Source organism: Nematolebias whitei, chromosome 21 (assembly GCF_014905685.2).
Source record: "Nematolebias whitei isolate Nwh7 chromosome 21, NemWhi1, whole genome shotgun sequence".
NCBI lineage: Eukaryota > Metazoa > Chordata > Actinopteri > Cyprinodontiformes > Rivulidae > Nematolebias > Nematolebias whitei.
Genome location: NC_056518.1, coordinates 27,448,150 through 27,472,899, shown reverse-complemented (window position 1 = coordinate 27,472,899; position 24,750 = coordinate 27,448,150). Strand labels below are relative to the sequence as shown.

The following is a 24,750-nucleotide window of genomic DNA, read 5'->3' as shown; positions in this document are numbered from 1 at the left end:
AGAGGAAACAAACAGCATGTGATGATCAGGTGCAATTACGGTAGCCACCAGGCGTCCGGCAGACAGGAAGTACCGTATTTTCCAGACTACAGAGCGCACCCGAAAATATAAAGCCTGTGCACTAAAACCAATAAAGTTGTCGTCATCTTCAGTGTCAAAATTGAACAGCCTCAGAAAAACATCACACACGTCAGTCTCTCTTTTGCTGTCGGAAAAAATACAGTAGCCTGCCAGGAAGTGATTGATCGATATCCATCTCTCCTCCCTGTTTATCACTGGTTTGACTGCAACTTGTTCACTAATTTCATTGGTCAGATTATTATTTTTTTTAACCTTCGTTTAAACAGGTAGTTTCACTGAGTCACGAGGACCCACCCTTCCAAGAGAGACATGTACTGGGCAATGTGAGCGCCCGGGTGTAACAAATTTAAAGGTTTTTAGTGGCATGAAGCTCATTAGCCCGTCAAAAACAAAAAAATCCATAAATTAGCTGCAGCATTGTATAAGCCGTGGGGGTCAAAGTGTGTAAAAAAATAAAAAATAGCAGCTTATAGACAGGAAATTACGGTAGTTGGGGAACCAGATAAAAGGGTGTGCATAAGGTTTGGTGAATGAGCAAGCAAAATAAAAATCAAGATCCAACAAAGTCACCGAGTTTGTTCTTCAAAGACAAACGCACAGCAGCTTTCTTATTTTTTAAATGTCATGTTGACAATTCAAGAAAAGAAAAAAAAAAAAACTCCAACTGGGAAACAAAATAATCACACAACATTCTTCTAGCTCACTGAGTCCTCAGTGCTTAATATGGCTTTATCAACAGCGATCCTCCTTGGTTAAAGATAATCACTGAAGCTTTACATACACGATACATTCACAGAAACTTCTCACTGAGCAAAAAACATTGTTCACTTCAGTCCGGCTCACTGAACCACGGGCATCAGCTCAAACACGTCTCATAAAATGTTTTTTGAAATGTCTCTTAAACCGAGAACAAAGGGAGGGCAGTGATTGTTGCACAGCAGCACAACGAGCCAGAAAAAAAAACATGATTGTCAACTCAAAACATACTGAACGCATGTTATGTTACATACATCATGTACGTGGAGACAAACGGCTGCAATAAACCAACCGACTCGCACAACTGAAGAGGTTTTAGCTTTTTAAAAATAACCTCCAGTAGCTGCTGAAACTTCCCCGTGTTCCCACGCTGTCGGCCTCAAACGGTTTGAATGAAAATGTATCTTTAAAACTGAAGCAAAAGCTAATTTTAATCAAAACGTCTCCTGCGGAAGCAGAGAAAGAGTTTAGCAGCGGACAACTAAAGATAGCCACGCTGGATAAACGCACGGTTCTTTTCTTCTTCGGCTTCTATATTTCTGAGTCACTTACGAGACGCAAAAATAAATAAATAGCGTGAGCTGTGGCAGAATAGACTTATTCACTATCTTTGGGACTGTCTTCAGTTCGATTGGCACTTGGGTCAGCCGTTCCTGTTTGACCTTTCTGGTCTGAAGCGACATCTATTTTGCGAGTCTCCTGCTCCGTGTCTCCGTTCGCCTCCGTACCTGCCTCGCAGGTCAACTTCTCCCCATTCAGGAGGCGCTCGTCCACCTGGATCCCCCGACTCTCTTCCACCTCCTCCAGCTTCCGCAAGATTATGGGAAGCTTTCCATCCGTGTCGTTGTTTTCCAGCAGAGCGATATCGCTTTCCTCGAAACGAGGCAAGGCAGCTCCTTCCTCCAGCTTCTTCTGGAAGTGCAGACGTTTGGTCCGACCCGTGGCCGAGGCCTTCTCCAGGATCTGCTTCTCTGCCAGGCGGAGCTGGGTGGCCAGACGAGAGTGAAGAGAGAGGTCCAGCTTCTCCAACAAAGAGCGGTCCTCCTGCAAGGAAGGAAAGATGTCAGACAAATTATAATAAGTTCAATTTCAAATATTTGATTTGTATAAACTGGTTCCATCTTCAGTGTCCAGAATGCACTTTTCCAAATGGATTTTATGAAGTAAACCCTTTTTTTTGGGGGTCAAAAGGCCTGGAATTGAAAATACCAACCTACCTACAGTGTGGTGAGTATTATCACTAGAAAAAATATTTTGTGTGGCTGCAGCTGGGCATAAAAAAACTGCCGCTATATATAAAAAAAAAAAGGGTTGCCATGTCAAAATTCAAGATGGCCACCGCCATACCACGTCAATGATTTGAAGAAACTATGCTTTCTAGGCTTTATTTTTTTTTTTAACTACATTTCCTGAAATGATTGGGCTGGCCAAGACCCCCATTGGCCACCCCCTGGTTCCGCCATTGTGCCTAGTGGTGAATAAAATGGCTCCTTCCACTCACCAGGATCCATCACGCTGCTCTTTCTCAGAAAGGAAAAACAACTACCTCCATTCTTCTCCACAGTGTAACTCCTACCCACCTGAATATTGTTTGCACTAAAAAACATTAAGGTCCAGTTCCAGTCCAGAAAAACACTCATCTCAAAAACTACAAACATTCATCATTTAAATCCCTCAGGGAACATCAGAAAACTTTTTTTTATTTTTTTATGTGGCAATACATGAAACTGACCTTCACTAATAAGTCATAATTTTTTTTCCAAAGCTAACAGACATTTTTAAAAAGGTTTTCTTTGAATGATTTAAAACCATCATTTGCACCGTTTTAATCAAAGTTTGTTCGTTGAACACACCCAACATTTCAGCGTAGCCTCCAGCAGACTGACCTCAGACGTGGTCTTGTAGGTCTTGAGCAGCAGAGCAGCTCGATTCTCAAGGAAAGTCCACAACTTTATCTCGTTTTCCCAACTGACAGGAAACTCGCCGTTACCCAGAGTGAAGATCTTGTTGATGGCACGATCTCCCAGAAGATAGTCCTTGAGTTCCTCTGAAATTGGGATGAATGTTAGAATCTCCTGTTCACAATAAACCCACAAAATTAGGCAAAAGACGGCCTCCGCTTTTACCAAACTCGAACTGGTTCATATAGATTCTGGTTGATAAGGAGAGCGGATGGAGACCACAAGAACTCATTTTAACAGATAAACAAGCGCCAAATACTTCCGCAACTTCTTTGTTATATGACTTTAGCACCAGAGTTTGGGCTTCTAGAAACTTAAAAACTGAGACAATAAGGCTCCACTTATAGGTGGCTAATAAGTAGTTTATATACTGGTAAGTTATTAATTCCTCTAAACACTATAAATCATTAACTGCTTATTATGCATTATTTGAGAAAGAGACTAAACTGACCAGTTTATGCCAAATCTGTTCACCTATATATTTCATTTAGAGCTGTTTTATTAAACATTTCAGACTAAGTTACTACCTTGAAAGCACAATAAGCATTTGTAAACCTATTTTTTAGCATTTAATATTGTACTGTATTGCTGCATTTAAATGACTAATGATGCACAACTAATATTATATTCTTAAAAAATAGGTTTACAAATGCTTATTGTGCTTTCAAGGTAGTAACTTAGTCTGAAATGTTTATTATAACAACTCTAGATTAAATATTTAGGTGAACAGATTTGGCAAGAAACTGGTCAGTTTAATTAATGCATAATAAGCAGTTATTAATGATTTATAAATGGTTTAAAGAGGAATTAATAACATATCTATAAACTTATATATATCTATAAGGGGAGCCTTACTGTAAAGTGGTACCAATAAAATAAATAATAAACTGCATCATACTGCTAAAACTGTTAAAATCTGACAGCTTTAATCGTTTTCAATATTCATTTGAATTTGTGAACAACCTTTAGAAGAGCACACATTTTAGATGAATTTATTGTTGAAAAATGTATTAAAAATTACCAAAGCATATAAGAGAACTTCCAGCAGAATTATATTTCTGTAATATTGACAACAACCCTTGAAGATGCAGTGTAGTTCTTTTATTAATTACACATGCAGATATCCTGCAGGATCCAGAGAATACCGAAGGTCTGAAGCCCGGCCGTCTTCTTGTAATACTCTTCATTTGTGACCTGATTCCTAATCAGACTTTGGAAGGTCTAATAAAGCCACCGGGGGCCTAACCTCACACTGCTGCTGCTCCGCTCTCCAGACTGGAATGTTCAAAAAGCACCAGTGGAAGATGAAAGAGGAGACGTGCGGTGCCCCAGTTGTGTGAGCACACTTTTCCATCATGTCACATCTGTTAAGAAATGTTGACACACTTGCGCACGTGCAACGAACGATAACCCTCACGCTCGGAACCGAAGGCATTGGTGCAAAAAAAAAAAAAAATTAACATGCAGCAGAAATCTGAATAATAAATCACGCAGGGTCCTGAAAGTGAGTCCTGTGACGGAGGAGGATGTGGCCTTGTGTGACGGGGGATTTATGACATCGGTGCCTTTATGCAGATGAATACTGCAAACTCCACAGAGGATTGCTCCTTCCACACATCTGGTGGCCTGCCTTGATCAATTAACCAGCTCAGGAACGGACGGGCCTCGTTCGTCCCCAGCGACTCCTCTTGTTCCACATCGTCTTCATCTCTTGTGGAGGAAGCAGTCACGAGACGACGCTCGAAATATAAAACATGCTTTGCTGGTTGTGGCCAGGTTGGCGGCTCAGGGATGGGTGATGTCCAGCAGCTGGTATTTCATGGTGCGTTTGTGTGTTTCTTACCCTCCGTCATGCAGAAGACTCTCAGGAAGGCCAGCATCTGGGCTGAAATAGGAGATTCATTACAGTGCAGGGCAAACACACAGGACCTGAAAGTGAAACAGAACAACAATCAGATTCATGGAGGCAGAACAAAGCGCTTCTGAAAAGACTTTCTGTAAGAACGAAGGATCAAAAGGTGAGAACGCAAAGAGAAGGAAACCTGGTAAAATGTGGCATTTTCCACATAAAATAACTCTTGTATAATAAAAATGGTCCTTAATGCGATGCCAAAGATCTTCATTTTGTCTTTGACATGTGATTTACTGATGCATGCTGATAGCATGGCTGTTTTCAACATGACCACCAGATGTCCCCATCTGATCCACACTGGACCTTTAACATCATGAAAACAAGTTTATTTTCATACATCCAATTAAACAACTTTTTAACTGATGGCTGAATATGAGCACCAGTGACCCCAAAAAGAAGAAGCGGGTAAAGATAATGTCTGTTTTGAAAGAAAAAGCCTAAATAGGTCACTTTATTGCCCTTAATGCAAAAAAAAAAATCAAAAATAAATAAATGTTCAGTTACCAAACTTTTGCTGCAAATATAAAAAAATTGTTTTTTATTCTAGATCATCTTTACATTAAGTCCATTTTTGTTAACAATTTAAGCAAATACATTTCATTACAGGAACATTTTTGTGACTTTTCTTAAAACTTTTAGGTCTTTCCTGGGGACAGTCCAGCATTACGGTCAAGTTAAGATTGAAAACGTTTGTTTATGAAATACAAACATACATTAATGCAAATCGTTACAAGTTAAAAACGCAGCAGAATATTAGAACTTTCTTGTGAGGTCTACGTGAGCATGCAGATGAACTCATCTCAATCAAATCTTTAAGTCTCAACTGCAAATTGCTACAGATTGACAGTTTTTGTTTCAGTGACGTGATCCGTGTGGTAACCAGCAGCACGGTGTTGCATTCTTCCCATTAAATCATCCCTCAGTCCAGTCCTGCGCTCTTCTTCAACTCGCTGCACTGTTCCAAAGTTTTCCCCAAAAGAGACGCGCATGTCATAAGGACGATAACAGACACGTGACACGTCAGCCAGGTCTGACTGGGAATTTGAAAAATGATCTACAATTTAATCTCATTTAAATCTAACAATTTAATTGAGTGCTGCGGCAACAACGGGAATTGTTTCGCTTAATTTCCACTGTTGAGATTTAAACCGTCATCAATAAGAGATTAAAGGGTTCTGATTAAAAATGCCGAGCAGAGAATGCTGCATAAAATTAAAGGGCTAATGATAAAATGATTAAGCTTCTTGATGATGAAAGTGTTGGGGCGGATTACTTTTTTTTACTTGGTGGGGTGGGAAGTAAAAAAAAAAAACTAGAGCAACATTTTTGTTGCGTGCTTCAGTTCTGCCAAAGCGGAGTCTAACTGGATGAATCGTCTCCTGTTAAAGACAAAACGCAGCTTTTACAAAAAGGTCCTGAAGCTTTTTCTGACCTAAATTAAAGGTTTCAGCCTGAACTTACAGACTGAGCAGAGCAAGCAATAAAGGAGGAATGTTAGTAAAAAAAAAAACAACAACTCATTATTAGAAACAGATGGGTCAGACTCACGCTGGGATGCCGGCTCGGGCCAGAACCTCAGCCTTCATGGCGTAAAGACGTTCGCTCTTACTGACACCCAGCTTGATCTTCACTCTGTCGTGGGCGTTGTCTTGGAAGAAGAAGCCATTGTGGATGACAAACTCGGCATTGGATCTTGTACCGTAAAAGATGTAAATCTACAGGAAGATGACAATCCTTATTTACAATGACAAGATGGCTCAACACAACCCCCACTGCACCATTTGGACACATTTGATCACTACTGAATGAGTAGGTGTGTCTTCATGTAAAGCACTGTTTTTATAAAAACAGACTGGGCTTTATATGAGGAAAACACCGTCTTTTGAATCTAATTTTACTTTATTTTGTGACACAGTATCAAATACGGCGCATTATACGTCTGTCGACAAACTATTATACACCAATACAGCCATCAATAGCAATGACCTGGTATAACCTTTGACCTTGGAGCTGAGGTAATGAAAAGACTACACATGTTTAGTGGTGGTACAAATGGATATAAAATTCCATTAAATGATCTTGAGCGGATCAGAAGTTGCGGGCAGGACAAACAAACACCTTGTTTTAATTTTGACCTTGATTTGTGACCTTGATATTGGGCCTGGGGTGATGAATAATGTACACAACACTCAGTCTAGTGATGATGCTGATGTGTATCAAGGTCTGTTAAATTATCTTGAGCGGATCAGAAGTTATAGGAAGATGAGGGAAAGTTTACGGACGTATGGAGACTATACCATAATGTCTGCTTTTCTACAAGTGGAAAAAAAAAAATATATATATATATATATATATATATATATATGTGTGTTATTTTGGTCTCTCTTTAAATGGATGGATTTATTAAAAATAATAACATGAACTGTAGAGAATCCCACAAAACTCTATCTTAAATTAGGAAACAAAAAACAAAAGGAGGATGTGTTTAAAATAACTTCCTTAGCCTTTCATAAAAATCTTACAGAAATAAATCATTTAGGGAAGGAACTCCTGGTTCATCTACATGAAGTGTCTCACCTGTTCGTTCTCTTTGTAGTCCTGCAGCGCCACACACTCGCAGCGATCGTCCTCCAGGTTGTAGCCTGTGGTGATCTGCAGAAAGAAAACAACCGACCGATTCAACTAGCACTTAATATATTCACTTACAGCAAAAACACTACGATTTATTAATACATTCTTACTAAAGTGTTAAAAAACTGAAGCAACAGTACTTTTTACCATATTCCATCTCATCACAACACCACGTTAAAAGGGAATGTGTGGCTTTTTCCACATTATGTAAAATAAATGTATAAATCTGGATTAGTCTTTTAATTGATCTGAATCTTGTTTTATTATACACAGTGTAAACAATGTGTCTGCATGTGTGTGTGTTATCAGCCTTACCAATCTGTCTGTGTGGTTACACATGTCTCACAGGGGGATGAGGGCCAGAGTGACCCGGCTGCTGTTCTCAGTGGGGATCTGGTTGTGGCAGGTCATCAGAGGACACTTGCCCACCTGTTACTTATTCCTGGTCCACAGCTTCTATGACTTCTACTCTTCTTTCTCTTTATCCATTAGCTCTTCAAAGTACTCTTTCCATCTTCCCATTACACTCTCCTCACTCATTAGTACATTACCATTCGTATCTTTAACTAGGCTAACCTGCTGCACATCCTTTCCAGCCTGATCAGTCTGTCTTGCCAATCGGTACAAGTCCTTCTCACTCTCTTTAGTGTCCAGTCTCCCATACAGCTCATCATACACCTCTTTGCTCTACGTTGCATCACCTTATAGTCTACTTGTGTGTGTCATCAGCCTTACCAGTCCGTTTGTGTGGTTACACATGTCCCACAGGGGGATGAGGGCCAGAGTGACTCGGCTGCCATCCTCAGTGGGGATCTGGTTCTGGCGGGTCATCACAGAGGACACTGCCCACCTGTTACACAAAACCAACCAACAAACGCTTGTTAACCCTTTGACAGACGCAGGAGCACACACACATCTGAAGCACTAATATGTTTAAACTGGGAATTAGAAACATCTTCCTCTTTAACAACTGGAACTTGGAAATAAGACAAAGTTAACCTGTTAGAAGCTCAAAATAATTTTTGCTCCAGTTTTTCTAAACACACACACACACACACACACAGAGAGACACACACACACACACAGAGAGACACACACACACACACAGAGAGACACACCTGTAGTCATCAAACGTGAAGCTGTCCTTCAGGGGCAGCTTGCTGGCGGCGGGATGAGTCTGGGGATGGAGAGGAAAATGGGAAGGAATAAAAAAAAAAAAAAACACAAATCAGTACGAGGACTTTCATTATGCAGGTATGCTGGAGGGGGGTAGCCTGACAGGACAGCCTAACAAGAAGGACTGGGAGTAGGGGGCCACCACTGGGGTGTGTGTGTGAGTGTGTGTGGTCTGTTGGTGCAGCGTGACACTCGACCCCCCACATACATCACTGTCAACTTAATTTGTTGTGGCCAGCAGCCGTCATAAATCTGCCTCATCAATTTGGGCTTGAATCAGTGTGCGCCGTGTGTGTGCCCACAAATGTCACTGGTGTCTCCATTTAAAGCCGCAGACGCCACCGACCAACAAACATCTGCAAACTGGTGAGGATTTCATCAGGAAAAGAAGATAAGGAAGATGTTTTCAGAGGAACAGGTTTATTATTGAAGCTGTTGGGTGAAGAACAATAGCATTTGCAGAAATTAAGTTTGAAGCAATATTTAGGCTCTAATCCCTAAAACTAAAGACTAACAAGAATAAATCTAATTTTTACACAGTGGGGAAACAAAATGAAGCCAAGATATTTCATGTAAATGAGTCCTCGAGGCTCAACGGGACTAACCTGTATAAATAAAGATTGAATGTTTTATTTGTTAGTATCCATCCCTGCGTTTTAAGCTGCAACGTCCATTTATTTATTTATGTATTTATTTTCATTCTCAAGCATTGTCTACTGAAGACAGGTCAAGACTCGATGTTGGACAGTCCAGAACCTGTCCCCTCATCTTCCATTCAGCCTTCGGGATGTAAACAGAATGTGGTTTAACACAGTCGTGGTGAAAAATGCTCGGACGTCCCTGGAAAAGACGTGGCCTTGGAGGCAGCAGATGTTGCTATAAAATCTCTGCTGTTCTTCTCTACATTAACGCAGCCATCACAGAAGACTGATCCAAGCCCAGAACATTACAGATCTGGACTTATCTTGATGCGGACACACATGCATGCGCTCATCTTGCACCGCGTTTTGTCCTCGGCTCCTCCTTCCTCGCTCCTCTCTCTTCTCTTCCTCAGATGACCGGGCTGGAAAATTAGCTTGTCACATTGGCTTTGAATTGAATTGACCTGAATGTACCTCGTCCCCAGCCCCCCCACATCACCTCCCAGTTCTGTCTATCAGCCCAGCGGATTCGATGTGTGAATGACCGGCTGTACATGCTCATGTACACAGACAGAGGAGGTAAGCTTTTGTATACAAGTACATAAGAAGCCTGCACTACAGTAGTACAACCTCTACTGTCAAATCTGAGCAGTATAAACCTGAAAATATCTCATTAACTGTTTATTTCATGAAAGTTAAATGTTTAAACATGAAGAGTCAGCACTTGTTAACATTTTTAGAGGCAGTTGGATTGAATTTATGAAGCTTCTTTAAATGCTGTTGTGCGTTTTAAAGTCAGAAGTTAGTGTCTGTATGTCTTGTTAGCAACAGTGTGCGTTAATCCCATTTTACCAGCAATGCTCATAAACACCAGCGTTGTAAAAAGCACTAAAATACACGCAGATTGTCGTTTACATCGGCGCTTAAAATCAAACCGGTGATATTAAGACATCTGTTTTCAGACAAGGGGGGAAAAAAAACTGACATCCAGAACACACGAACACACCAGAGGGAAATTAAAAAATAAACTATACTACAGGAAAACAACAATCTGGGTGGATGGTGATTCTAGTTGTGGAAATATCACACCAGTTCTTTAAATATTCTAACGTTAAACATGATCTACACAAACGTAAACACTGAAATGACTGTTGTTTTAAAACACAAAGCTGCAACGTGGGACTTTAAAGGTGTAAATTCAGTCAGACAGGATAATTTAGTTAATGTTTTATTTATTATACAACATCGTTCAAGTCATTTGAACAGTTTCTTTATTTTTTTTTGTTGAGACATTTCGTCCTTCATCCAAAGGACTTAATCAGTACAAGGAGCCACAAACTCAGTCCCACAAGCAGCACACTCTCATAGTGGACCAACCAGTTTTCTGGTGATAAAATAGCTCCTCGGACTGATGAAGTCCTTTGGATGAAGGTCGAAATGTCTCAACAAAAAAATAAACCGTTCAGATGATCTGACTGAACATTGTTGGACTTTTTTTTTATCTGAACTATTGAGCATGGACTTTGATATTACGCATCATCTTAATTTTTAGTGATGCACCCGCAGACAAATAAATGTTTACTTTGTTTGGAAACATGGAACATCTTACAGGACACAGCTTGGGACACATGTACACCTACTCCAATCAGAAAGTTCAGCAAATCCCCCAAACCTTTCGGTGATCTCTCTCTTCACTCTTGGTCAAAATAAAAACTTTAACCTGGGATTACCAACATCAGCTTGTGTGATTTATTGGATCAGATTCTTGATTATTGTTGAACTTGACTTAAAGACTCTCCAAATTAACTTGCGATGAATCAGTGCAACTGTTCAGCTCCGGAGGTGAGACGTGAGCGCAGAGTTTGACACTGAGGTGTGTGTGTGTGTGTGTGTGTGTGTAGGGGAAATCTGAGCAGCAGTGTTATTAAATACAACAGTGTGTTACTCAGAGTCCACAGTTCAACACTGCAGCTGCTAATGTGATGAACAGAAACACTGATGTGCTGTCAAAACAAGTGAGCCACTACATTTTCCATTACATTGGCTTCAAAAATAAAATGATTTTGTATTTTTGGCACACCCTGCTCCTCGTTTCTCTCTTCACACTCGAACAGAAAATCAAAAAAAAAAAATTTATGTACTTAATTTGTGAAATCTTTGATGATTTTTTTCATGCTTGAGGTGTTTTCGTGTTTTACCTTTGATGCATTATTAAAGCTCTTGAATTTCCTGTGTACTAAATAAATTCTAGAAACAAACCTTTTTACATAGAGACACTAATAAAATCATGAACAAAAACAAGAGTTTCATGCGTATCAATGAAGAACTTTAGGTCTTGTGATTAATAACTCATGCTACCTGTTATAATGATGCTCTGTTGGTTGATCGAGTGTGGTATTGTGAAAGGGACCAGTGTTTCCATCTAAGCTCCCCAACATGAACATTACAAACCAAACTGATTCTTTTCTTTTTTTTTATTCTGTACACAATTATATCATTTTTAAAGAAACTTTTTAATAAAAAAAAAGTCTAATATTGCCAATCCTGCATTCAAAACAAAGCAGTCCAGAGACCAAAAACCCCACCCAAAAAACAACAAGATTAAGCATCTAAACATCATAACAGAACTTGTATCAAAGCAGACATGTGAACATAAAACTGGAAAAAAAAACTCCTTTAATTAAAAACAAAAAACCCTCCAGAATGTAAAAATACTCAAAACTTTCCTCATAGTCCTGCAGCCTTCTTGCACAGTTACTTCAAGTAAACAAGCATAGCTAGGAAACAATGTTCAGAGCAGGAGTGCAGGATTCTGGGAAAATTCCCAGAATGCACTAGGGCAACTGACACTGTCCAATTCTTGTATTTTATGTGCATTCATGCAGTTTTGATGAACCTATAGTTCAGTTTTTGTCCATAAATCATCAATCATGTCTTTAAAACCAACAATGTCTGAGCTCCTTCAACAATAAAACTCTACCATAGTCTGGGGAAAACAAAGATGAGAACAATACTGCCACCTAGTGGTAATATACATATTGACATAAGATAAACAGGATGTTTAATGAACTCTTACATTTAGCAATAAATAACATTTAAACTAGTTTTTACTTTGACAACAAATTAAAAATACAATAAGAGACAAATTGTGGACCATTGTATTTCTAAAAATAAAACTTTAGTGTAATATAGATCTCATGGCAGCTGTTCTGCTACTTCGCAGATTTTCATCTATCGCGGAGGTCTCTGGAACATAAACCCCACGATAGGTGAGGGATCACTTCCTGATCCTTAAAAAAAATCTTTCTCCTCTACATCACATCCAACCTGTGGAGCATAACTATTGACACCATTTAGCATCAGACCTTCTACTTCTACTTTCAGACATGCCACAATATCTGACACTCTTTTCACCTCTACTACATTATTTGCCAACTCCTCCTTCAGGACCACACCTACTCCATTTCTCTTTCTATCCACACTGTGATAAAACAGTTTAAACTCTGCTCCAGTGCTGCATGCCTTGCTGCCCTTCCACTTGGTCTTTTGGACATGCAAATTGATGGGTAACCAGAGATGATGATTATCTGATGTCTCCTCCTGCTGGTTATCAACTAGTACTACAAGTACAAACCTAATTTTCTTTCCTCAGAAAAATCAATCCATCTTTACCTGCTTCTTCCTTTTAGGACATGGAGGTCACTGGTGCCCATATCTAGCAGTCACTATGCAAGAGGTGGGGTACACCATGGACAGGTAGCAAGTCCATCACAGGGACACAGAGAGACAAATGAGACAAACATTCACACTCTCGCTCACACCTAGGGAAAATTTAGATCAACCAGTCTAACATGCATGTTTTGGTCTATGAGAGGAAACTGGAGTACCCGGAGAAAACCCATGCATGCATGGAGAGAACATGCAAACTCCACCCAGAATGGCCCCCTGGCCGGGATTCGATCTAGCAACCTTTTTCCACCGAGAGGCAACAACTCTACCAACTGAGCCACCAGCTGTTTGAAACCACATGAAAACAATTACACCACAAAACCTAAGTCTAAACACCAAGGTCATAAATGCTCTGTATATCAGTTCCATGTATACAAGGTTAGTGTGTGTTGAATCTGCATACCTGCACCAGTTTGTAGAAGTAAGCGTACTGGCGGGCTGTGTTCTTGTACTGGCTCAGGACGTCCTGCACTGCTTGGGTGCCCAGCAGCAGCTGAACGTCGTCCTGCTGGTAGTACAGCGGCGTGTCATACTCCTGAGGAAGACTGTGGATGTACGGCAGCCAGAACGAAGACAGGTTGGCCCGCTCGCACAGCAGGTGGAGGGCCAGAGTCACGTTGCCCATAGCCTGCATGATCCGGTCCTGACTGTACAGAGGACCTGAGACAAAGGGTCAAAGAGGTGATGTGGCTGCAGTGATCACCAAAATACGCATTTAAAGAAAAACTATGACAATCAATCAATCAACCTTTATTTACAATATCCATGAGCTGCAGACTTCATGCAGTATAGATAAAATTTATTAAAAAGTTCTGAATGTTTCATGCATTATCTTTGTTAAACATTCATAATTAATGCCTAAACTCAAGTCACATCTTGATTGTGATGTTTCAAATTATGTCTCCATCCAATCTCTTCTGAACTGGAAAGCACTTTTAACTTCTTACCCAGCAGAGAGTTTTGGGCTGATTCCACCGTCATCAACATCTTCCTGGGAACCCACAAGAACAACTCCTCTGCCTAGGAAAAAACAAGAGTCTTATATCCCTCCACATTTGTCTAATATGGTGTATTTTTAACAGCACAAACTTTATTAGCTGCCACCTTAATGTCTCTGGTGGCCCGCAGGCCATAGCCCTCTGACTCAAAGTTTGCCACAGTAAAGCCGTCACAGGACGCCCCGTTCTCCTGAGCCCAGGACATCAGATCTGAGAAGTAGTCCTCCCTGCTGCCTTCAAACACAGTGGACAAACCTGAGAGAAAAAGAATAAAAGCAACTTATTTCAGAGCCAAACCTGGACTGGAATTCTTTGTATTTCTTCAGCTCCGTGAAAAAAAAAACAACAACTCACCTTTCTGTTTCTTTCTGATCTTCTCCACCAAACTTCGAATCTGGATGTACTCCTCCCACTCTTTGCCAGCAGAGGGCGCTGCATTGCTGCACTCTGACAAATCCACACAAACACAACTATAATACAACAAAAACAGAGAAAATCTGAAGGCAGAGATGCTACTGGCTGAGAAACAGACTTTTAGTTGTCCCTTCTGAGGTTTAGATGTCCATTAGTGAACAAAATCATTCTCAATATTATGAGGTGGAAAAACGATCTGTTTTGTTTTAATATCATTTGGTACGTAACAGAAATGAATCCCCACTGTTCAGACTAAAGACGGATGAAGCATGAACATACTTTGCAGCAGTTCAGAGATCAGGTTCATCATCTCCTTTGGGGAAACCACAGTGCTGGCCCCGGTGCCGGACTTCTGAGTCTTCACTCGACTCTTCTTTCCCATGGTTCTGGACAGATGACTGGTCAATACAACAAAGCACAACACTATTAGACAGAAGCATATCATACAGCCAGGACAGCTGTCTATTGCTGAAACACACTCCAAAAAAAATTGAAGGGAAGGAATTTAGGGCTTGTCGTGGGGTACAGCGTAAACATTTTGTGCTTTCACAGAGAAGAGTATCATGAAATCACTCAACAAAACTTGAGGAACTTCAGAGTGTAAATGAAAAGGAGAATGGAGCAAGCTTCAACAGAGCACCGTGATCACCGATCCCTCAGGTGCCATCACATCAAGAACCACCATTTATCAGCAGTTAATGGAACAACAAATACAAGGGGTTACCGTACTTAGGGAAAGTTTAATTTTATGGCAATATCTGCTGCCTTCAAGACCATTAGATCTTTTACAAGGACCGTCCGGGCATTTTTCACTAAAATTATGTAAAACTAAAATCTTAAGATTTCAAAAGGCTGTATGTCTAAAGTCTTGACAGGCCTCTAATAGAAACTGTTGGAAAATTTAAAAACCAAAAATGTGACAAGGATGACCCGGTACTGTTGGACACCTTAACATGTGGTTGAAAGAAAAATGGGAGAAAACACCTGAAACTTTTCATTTGGTATTCTTGGATTCAGAACATTCAATGTGATGATAAAATAAATAGAATGATTACAAATGTTGGAACAACTTTTTTTATATGTTGCAGCCTGAAATGCAGAAAAACATGACACAAAAAAAAACCTATCTCTAGTTTATACAGTCCGACGTGAAACAAGAAATTTTCATCTTAGGTGCATGTCCACTGTGAAAGACATAATCTAAAAAAATAATAATAAAATCCGGATATCACAATGTAAGATTTTTTAATAATTTATTTGTGTGTTACTGCTGCAAATAAGTATTTGAACAGCTGCCAATCAGCAACAGTTCTGGACCTCAAAGACCTGTTGGTCCGCCTCTAAAAAGTCCACCTCCACTGATTATTCTAAATTAGAAGCACCTGTTTGAGGTCGTTAGCTGCATAAAGACACCTGTCCACCCCACAATCAGTTAGAGCATTTGAAGATGGGTCGTGGCTGGGTCTTCCAACATGACAATGACCTGAAGCACACAGCCAGGAGAACCAAGGAGTGGCTCCGTAAGAAGCACATCAAGGTTCTGGAGGGGACTAGCCAGTCTCCAGACATAAACCCTATAGAAAATCTTTGAAGGGAGCTCAAACTCTGTTTCTCAGTGACAGCCCAGAAACCTGACTGATCTAGAGAAGATCTGTGGAGGAATGGGCCAAAATCTCTGCTGCAGTAAACCTGGTGAAAAACTACAGGAAACATTTGACCTCTGTAACCGCAAACAAAGGCTACTGCACCAAATATTAACATTGATTTTCACAGGTGTTCAAATAATTATTTGCAGCAGTAACATGCACATATTTTTTTTAATTATACACTGATTTCTGATTTTTTTTTTTTTTCAGATTATGTCTCACAGTGAACATGCACCTAAGATGAAAATGTCAGACCCCTCCATGATTTTTAAGCGGGAGAAGTACATGCATGCACACTGTTGTGTCATCTATATTAATGAATTAGATCTCTTTGTTGAAAGATTAAAAGGTACTGGTTTTGATCAAATTGATTGTGTTTCTCCTTAAAGCGAGCCTCCAAGTCCTAAAGAGAATCCTTTTTAAAGAAGAACTGATCTGTAGGCATTTATACTGTTCTGTTTGTTCCTCCCAATTCTACTGATTTTTAGAAACTGCAGGAGCTGCCTTAGATTTGACTTCTAATGGTTGTGTAATGTTATGCAAACTATTACAAAACTGTGCAGCGTCCCACATAAAAAAAAAAAAAAAAACAATTAGCAAAATATAAAGAAAGGAGGAGCGAGTCGAGGCTTTTGCATGGTTCCTTATCTCACAAACTGAGATTAATGTTGAGTAATGCAGCGGATCGAAACGTTTTCAGCTTCAATTTCACACCGACAGCAGACGTGTGACCCTCACTAGCACTATTAAAGTTATACAAGTTGTTATAGAACTACTGACAAGTTAAAGCATAGAAACAACACAAGCAGCTAAGAATCATTTAATCATTTACAATGTCTGCTTTAAATTATTTTAACAATACAACTAATGTGTTATCTACAAACACATCCAGTGCTGGACTGAAAGCAGCAGGGGTTCAAAGTCACTTTGGGAGAACACTGCGTGCTCCACAGCACATTTGTCTAAAAAAAAAAAAAAAAAAGTACTGAACAGTCAAGAACATCTTTAAACATTTATTAAATTTACTTGATTGTAAAAAGACCGAACACAGTTCACTACAGACTCAGTTTTTACATGTAAAAGCACAAAAACTGAGTGTCATGGAGCTACTATGAAGGCATTCTGGCAAGCATCAATCAAAAAAATTACAATTGTTCTATTGTCCCATGTTGTACTCAATGTTATGTTTTCACCTATAGTGCTGCTGGTTTGAGATGTTTTTTTGTATTACAAAAAATCAGAGTTTAGTTTCCACAATCTTTGACCATGCTGATGAGCTCAATCATGCTTCAAATGACATGGCAATCGCCAGCTGAAAATCTGGCATTTCCCTCGTTTTTGATGCATCTATGTTAAAATGTTTGAGTTTGTGACCACAGTACATGACACATATACAAAAATTAACACAATGGATTCAGCATGATGTTTAATAGCATCTGTCTGAATATTTTTTTAAGTTGTATATGCAAATTTAGGAAGCAGAGTGCAAATATTGATTCAGAGACATTGCTAAGGACCATAGGCAAAAACCCACTCTGGGCTGTCAGCCTGAGTTCAAAACATGGATATATATTTATATATCGCATTTTTTGCCCTGCTCCCCTCAGGCAGGAAGTTGTGGAGCATTAAGTGTAGAACCACTAAACTGAGGAACAGCTTCTACCCTGAAGCTGTTAGACTCATGAATTCCTGATCAGGATTATCACTGTAATGCCACTTTGACTTGATCTGTGCTGCTGATTATCCATGCTGCTGATGTCTTGCCTTTAAGCTGCTATATTCATATCCATCTGCTCACAACAGACTCGTGTTCAGGCTGCTGTTTAATTCACTGTATTATATTATTATTGTTTAGCGTATATCTTAGATCCTTGTATACTGTTTCTACTTTATATTTTTGCTATTTTTGCGTGTAACTGGGACCTTAAGTACACAATTTTGTTGCTGCGAATGACAAATAACCTTGATATATTTGAAGAAATATTCCGTGCTACGCCCCAATGACTCTTTAAGTTCTTTGATCCCAGTTGTTGGCAGAAACTGGTATGAAATGTGTTTATTCATCCTCATCTGCTCACACAGACTCATGTTCGTGCTGCTGTTTGGCGCATTGTTTTGTACTATTTAGGGGTGCACAGACTGCAGTTTTCTGGCCGATCACCGATTTCTAAAAAGTCTGACCTGCCGACTCCGATTTTGTTTTATAAGCAACACTGTGAGGTGTCATAAGGTCACAATGCACCTTCAATTTTCCAATCTTATTGTATTGAAAAACATACCCTAGAACAATATCCTAGAAACAATATGAACTTGTTTTAACTGGCCATGAGGTAGTGCTCTGAAATGTAAATGAAGTTTAGACAATTGTTAAAACTTTGGTGCACCCCTAGTACTATTAATGTTTTTCTTTACAATTTGTACTTTTGTTGGATGTAACTGGGACCCTGTGTGCATAGTTTCATTCAACCTCATGTACCACATGTGACGTGAATGACAATAACGAACACTGAACCTTTGAAATATAGTGTAAGAAATTAACCAGAGCTGTAATTTTCACTTTTAACTCAGTACATCTTAATCTAAAATGCAAATGTGAGCAGGCTTCCAGTTGACCTCTGACCTTTTTGCTAGGCTTTATTGTGGTCATCTTAGGACCGCCCACTCGGTGTTTCACGACCCCCCAGTCAGTGACTGTGACCCTAACTTTGACAATTTGGACAATGAACAAAATTAAACTGGAATGTTCAGATTTAAAAACAGCTAAACATCTCGTTATTCACACGTAGAAGTAATATTTCTCACAAAGCAGACTTTTGATCTTGTCCAAGTTAAGGTAAACAAAATTCTGGTGAACAGAGTTACTTAAGTCAACGCTACAGGAAGTTTGAACGCAGACCAAGCTAACGACGCTGAAATGGACACGATTCCGCCTCATTTCTGCCAACTGAGCCTCAACTCGTTTAAGCTTCTCGGTTAGCAGAGGGACATTACGACCAGCCCAAAGAAGTCAAAACTGAGGCGGGTCAGGGAAACGCCCGCAGCTCATTCATCCACTGACTGAGGAGCTAACTGCTGCTAGCTACTTAGCCGTCAGAACGTTTGGTCGAAGATGATTAATCAGCTTCAACAACGTCCAGGACACATTCATGTATCCACACGAAGAAAGTGTCAAATGCAAGTCTGAAATTTGTAAAAACAAGTCGTTAAGGGTTTCATTTCGTCGTTGGGTCATACCTTTTGGAAGTGACAGCAACAGCTCCTCTCCTGCGATCGAACCAACCTTTACTGAGCCGCGCCGCTGATTGGAGGAGCCGTGAAGTACACCCACAAACAAGCTGCGCTTCTGGCCTTCTGATTGGCTGAACATAGAGCACGAGGAACATGCGTGTTTAGTATGGTGCGTTTAAAAGCATGGAAAAGTCGGATTTTTTTTACTCCTCCTGAAAAGCGTCATAAAGTTGATAAAACATTTAGATTAAAGCACTTGATTATCGTAAAGAATATTTGAATGAGTTTATTTATTAGAACTGTGACAGTTTCACATTTTCACCACCAGAGGGGGATAAAGCCTGTCTGTTCACGATTAGAGAGGAAAGTGAAAAGATTCACAAATTCCATTTTTAAATGATATTTGGAATCAGAAATGTTTAATAAAATGTAATTTTATTTTGTTTGTTCACAGTTTGTAGCTACACAATGTCAGTGTCATTTTCCTTAGCACAGAGGGTTTAAAATGTAAATGCATATTTTATCAGAAACATTTTAATTTTAATTTTAGTTTTTTTTATTTAGCCTAAAATAAAAATAGTTGTTTCACTTATGTTTGTAGATGCAAGCTTTGCTGCATCTTTAGCAAACCAAACTAAACCAAAAACCTGCAGTTTAGATTTACGAATAATCATAGAATCAAAAAAGCTCATCTTCCACCATTATATATGTATATATATATTTTTTTTAATCAATTCATATTGCAGTTTAAAACGGAAATCCACATTGTGTTTGAAAACAGTTCTGAGTGGTGACCAGTTGTCAGATCTATTCTCACTCCGTCTAAATATAAGATGTTATTTAAGTCTGACTTCACAGAGCAGGTTTCACTTGCAGTCAGGCCCGACACTCGGCAAAGAGGCTAAGAGGAGAAGGTCCACCTTGTTCAACCGTTTACTATAAGCCTCAAGTGAGTTTATTCACTAAAAGCCTTTATTCAGCAGAGTTTTCCTTATGGAGAATAAATCTGGCTAGTATTTAAATTAACTGCACAGTTTTATTTGCTAAGCTTTGAGACGTCGCTCCCTTCAGTCACAGTTCTCACATGTGATGTTTTGAACTGAATGTTTTGTGAACTGCAACCAATTTGTGTCGCCTACGTGATGTAGAAAATAAAGGATGGTCCTCTGTTCCTGAGAAGTAAAACCTGAAAGCAACTGTTTACCCATAAAATAACAAGTTTTCTTTTGGTTTTCCTCAGAGCATGGGAGACTCGCAGCAGTTTGACTTCTACCAGATGGGATATTATGTAGACGACCAGGGCCGCACTGTGGCTTTCTATGAGTAAGTAATGCCTTTAAGATCAATTCAACTGTGGGAGATGTACCTCAGAGTCAGGACTGTTGATCCGACTACTGAGAACATCTCTGTCTGCAGAACGTCCAAACCTTTTCATTCGTAATCGACAAAGTGCTTCTAATGTGTTTCTCGATGAGGAAAATGTCTTTTTTTTTTTACCAACACAACATGTAAGTCCTACCAGTATTCTAGGAAAAGTGCTTTTGAGCTTGTGATAATGGACAAAGTTGTTGACAGATTCCTATAGCAAAAAAAAAAAATCTCCAAAGTCAGTCAGGGGCAGATCAAGATGTGAATTAGGAGTAAAACATTGTCAGAAGAGATCAGAACGGTGTATTGATCAATAAATCATTTCCCTCACACTTTGCAAATGTTGGCAATAACTATTTAATATCTACCATAGCTGAAAATTTCTTCTATTACTTGTTACTTTATTAAGCAAAGTTTGACTTTTAAAAGAAAGATGCGTTTCAGGTTTGAAGGAATCTCAGAATCACAGTTTTTTTTCATCTTCCACATATTTGTGCAAATGTGAGATGATCGTGATGTTTGTATCTGTGCTGATTCAGTGAACCGCAGGACGTCATTCCAGATGTTCAGGATCCTTTCATGGAGCAGCAATACACAGGAGAGATCTATCAGCCAACGCACACCGCCACATATGGAGATTCTCCTGAGGATGAACCTCCTCTTCTTGTTGGTAATTAGATATAGAGCACGTAAAGACCATATGACAGTCTAATATTTACACACCCACCCATGTTTTAATGGCTGATGCTTGATTTGGACATGTCAATCTAAAGAAAAGTAGTTCAGCTCAACTTTTAAAGCCTTACATAAACACTGGCAGCAGGTCCTAAAAGGCTTTTAGTAAAATCTCAGATTATCTCTGAGTTTTCTGAACTGACCAGCCTCTCCCATCCACTCTGTGGATTTTCCAGAACTTGGAATTGATTTTGACCACATGTGGCAGAAGACGCTCACTGTGTTGAACCCTTTCAAGCCTGCTGATGGCAGCATCATGAATGAGACAGATCTGACAGGTCCCATCCTCTTCTGCATCGCACTGGGCGTCACTTTAATGATGGTGAATCCCTAATGCATGACTTGTTGTATTAAACACATTTCTCTGACCATGCATGTTTGTGGAACAAAGCCTCTAAATGCTTCCTTACTAACATCCACACCGTCCTAATAAGTCTCTTGTTGTTGAGCGTCATTTCTAACCCAGTTATAATAGTGTGAATGTTTTCGCCTCAGTTTTCAACAAATCATAAATCAAAACGTTCAGCTCTTTCAGGACAATCTATGACTTTTGGTATTGGTGCAACTTTAGCTTTTTGAAATGTTTAGCCTTTTCTGTCACTTTTTTTTTTTCTCATCGAAAATGAATTGAGCTCATTTTACATCCTTCAAATCTTTAGATCTGTCTACAACCTTTTATTGCTCCTTTCACATTTTGTTCTGGTTCAGCTTCTTTCAGCTACCTTCTGCAAATTTAAACTTTCAGCTAATTTCAGCTGTTTTGTGCTCCTTTCATATTCGTTTGATAACTACAAAATTTTTGTACTTCTAACTTATTTCTGCTAAGTTCAGCTTGTTATGCTCCTTTCAACTTATTTTTTTTTGTGTGTAAGTTTCAGTTTTTTCTCTACTATTTCAGCTACTTTAGCTGTTTTGATGCTAATTTAAGCTTTTTCAGCTGATTCCACATTTTTGCACTCATTTCAGCTTTTTTCAGCCTAATTCAGCAAAATTGCGCTCTCTCCACTTCCTTCTTGTAATTTCAGCTTCTTTTTACTTTTTTAATCTATTTTTCAGCGTTTTTTTTCTAATTTAATTATTTTTTTTAGATAATTTCCACTTTTTTGTGCTAATTTTTGCTTATTTCAGCCTAACTGGCAAATATGTGTTCTTTCTGCTTTCTTCTGATAATTTAAGCTTGCTTTACCCTTTCAGCTTTTTTGTTGTTGCTAATTTCAGTATTTTTTTAGCTAATTTCCTAATTTTTGTGCTAATTTTTTAAAACCTCATTCAGCAGGTATGTGTTCTTTCTGCTTTCTTCTGCTAATTTAGGCTTGTTGTTCCATTTCAGCATGATTTTAACTAATTTCAGTTGTTTTTAAGCAGGCTCTTCTGCAATAAGCATTCACATTGCACTTTTGCAGGAAATGCAATTTCTCTATTTTCAATAACTATTTCGTCATTTTTAAATTGCAATCAGCTGTGAGATCCTAACTTGCAAATCTTCTCTATTCAGGCGGGTAAAGTCCACTTTGGTTATGTGTACGGGATCAGTGCCATCGCCTGCATTGTGATGTACATGTTGTTGAGTCTGATGAGCGCCCTGTCAGTCTCTTACGGCTGCGTGGCCAGTGTCCTCGGGTACTGCCTCCTACCGATCGTGGCCCTCTCTGCATTCGCCGTCTTCTACTCTCTGCAGTAAGACTATGGTTGAGCTTTGTAGTAACGACAGCAAATTCTTTGTGTTTTTCTTTAAAAAATGCTGCTTGAACTGTTCTAACATTACAGAGAGCCATAAAATAAAAATGAGCATGATTCACTTTGGTTTTGTTGCAGGAATAACAGGTCACAATGTTAGGGAGTGACTGTTTATAGATCAGCAAATATTCTAGAACTTTATTGTTTAAGTTATCCATCCATCCATCCATCCATCCATCCATCCGTCAGGTCATAGAGTCAAGAGATCCAAGAGGTAAACCAGACCTCCCTCTCACCAGTGACACTCTCCAGCCCCTCTGGGGAATCCCAAGACCCAGAGAAAATGCATATAACCATGTCCATTGAGTTCTGGGTCTGTCCCTGGTTCTCCTCCCAGTGTGGGGATCTTTCAAAAGGAGGTGTCCAAGAGGCCTCCAAGTCTGAACTGCCTCACCGGACTCATTCTGATGTGTTGATCCCCCTTCACTTTATCTCCAAGATGGAGCCAACCATACAGAGAAAGCATCGCTTGTCCACTTTTACTGAACTTCTGTTTGCTGAAGGTGGTGAGTTGAAGGCACCAAAAGAACCAGATCTGCAAAAAGCAGAGCCGAGACCCTGAAGTTTCTAAGCCAGCTTCTCTCCATGACTGCTCCTAAAGATCCTGTTTATGAACACCACAGATATCAGAGACAAGGAGCAGCCTTGGCAGATTTCATCTCACATATGTATCATGGTTTTAGCTCATTTGTCGATACAGATGCAAACATGTGGCTTCATTACATTTAGCAGAAAAATGTCAATTTGGATGGATTGAAGTAAACTGTCTGTTTATTCTCCTAAAATCCCTGCTGCTCATTAGTGAAAACAGCTGAAACAGATTTTAAAACAAAGTGGCTTGATTGCTGAGAGTGTTGAAATCTTTAAAAGCTTTAGCTTTTAGTTTAAATATTTATGAGCTCATTCAGGATCCAAGCAGGACTCACGCCCATTATGACTTTAGTTTTTCTGTTGTTTGTTGCAGAGATGCTCTGGGAACAGTTCTGGCCTTGTTAGCCATTTGTTGGTGTAGTTTCTCAGCCTCCAAGATCTTCATCTCCACGCTGGCGATGCACGAGCAGCAGCTGCTGGTGTTTTACCCGTGTGTCCTGCTGTACGGGCTCTTCACTCTGCTGACTGTGTTTTAACCTTCACCTGAATCAAACTCAATTTAAAACAATCTGACATGCAGGAAACACGTTGGATAATGTGATTTTTTTTTTTTTTTTTTTTGTAAGATACTTAATAAATATTTCATTTTTGAACAAACTTGGAGATTTGAACTCCTGACAATTGGTTCTTGCTAATTTAAAAACAATTACTTTAGATTTAAAGTAACTTTTCAGCTCTTTTGTTGTACTTGCACTCTAAATAAATATTTACAGGAGAACTGAAGATGGCTCTTTGCTTTCTCTAGAAAATTTACTTTTTACCTTCTTTTTGCTGCAGATGGTGCTAAAACATCATAAAAATGCTCAAAAACATGTTTCCTTCCATTTTATTGGAGCACTAAACGCTTTTCTTGTTTTTTACTTCTTGAGTCTATTTGCTGCAGAAACATTTTTCTATTAGTCCTGCTGCTGTCTTAATTAAAACTTGTACATGTTCCAAAAGTAAAAAAAAAAAAAAAAAACAGCTGCAGTTTTCATATTTGTAGTAGAGGTCAATGCCAGAAACCCCTGCTGGATGATGTTTGATCCCTGAATGAGACACTATGATGTCACAGTGATAAATATCACCACATAGACTTGGGAAAAC

General features: G+C 39.3%; 2 protein-coding genes across 2 annotated transcripts; one reads left to right on the top strand and one right to left on the bottom strand.

Moving 5' to 3' along the window:
* Positions 1-1,197: 1,197 nt before the first annotated feature.
* setd3 (SET domain containing 3, actin histidine methyltransferase) lies at positions 1,198-14,707 on the bottom strand. Its single transcript, XM_037695538.1, has 12 exons — positions 14,579-14,707; positions 14,240-14,332; positions 13,992-14,140; positions 13,835-13,907; positions 13,291-13,547; positions 8,460-8,518; positions 8,077-8,191; positions 7,288-7,362; positions 6,259-6,425; positions 4,642-4,727; positions 2,724-2,884; positions 1,198-1,881 (listed from the first exon to the last, which is right to left on the bottom strand). The coding sequence occupies exons 1-12, from the start codon at positions 14,679-14,681 to the stop codon at positions 1,435-1,437; spliced, it is 1,785 nt and encodes a 594-aa protein (XP_037551466.1). The 5' UTR covers positions 14,682-14,707; the 3' UTR covers positions 1,198-1,434.
* Positions 14,708-20,053: 5,346 nt separating this feature from the next.
* zgc:123321 (Protein YIPF5-like) lies at positions 20,054-24,213 on the top strand. Its single transcript, XM_037694708.1, has 6 exons — positions 20,054-20,122; positions 20,414-20,496; positions 21,081-21,211; positions 21,453-21,598; positions 22,772-22,953; positions 23,978-24,213. The coding sequence occupies exons 2-6, from the start codon at positions 20,417-20,419 to the stop codon at positions 24,138-24,140; spliced, it is 702 nt and encodes a 233-aa protein (XP_037550636.1). The 5' UTR covers positions 20,054-20,122; positions 20,414-20,416; the 3' UTR covers positions 24,141-24,213.
* Positions 24,214-24,750: the final 537 nt, after the last annotated feature.

Bases quoted from the DNA above. Each gene is read 5' to 3' on its own strand.
- setd3 (XM_037695538.1), bottom strand. From the start codon at position 14,681: ATGGGAAAGAAGAGTCGAGTGAAGACTCAGAAGTCCGGCACCGGGGCC. The intron at 8,519-13,290 runs GTATGCAGATTC...CTCCATCCCCAG, and splicing joins ACTTCTACAAACTGGTGCAG to ACTCATCCCGCCGCCAGCAA. The intron at 7,363-8,076 runs GTAAGGCTGATG...TTCTTTCTGCAG, and splicing joins GTAACCACACAAACGGACTG to ATCACCACAGGCTACAACCT.
- zgc:123321 (XM_037694708.1), top strand. From the start codon at position 20,417: ATGGGAGACTCGCAGCAGTTTGACTTCTACCAGATGGGATATTATGTA. The intron at 21,599-22,771 runs GTGAATCCCTAA...TTCTCTATTCAG, and splicing joins TGGGCGTCACTTTAATGATG to GCGGGTAAAGTCCACTTTGG. The intron at 22,954-23,977 runs GTAAGACTATGG...TGTTTGTTGCAG, and splicing joins GCCGTCTTCTACTCTCTGCA to AGATGCTCTGGGAACAGTTC.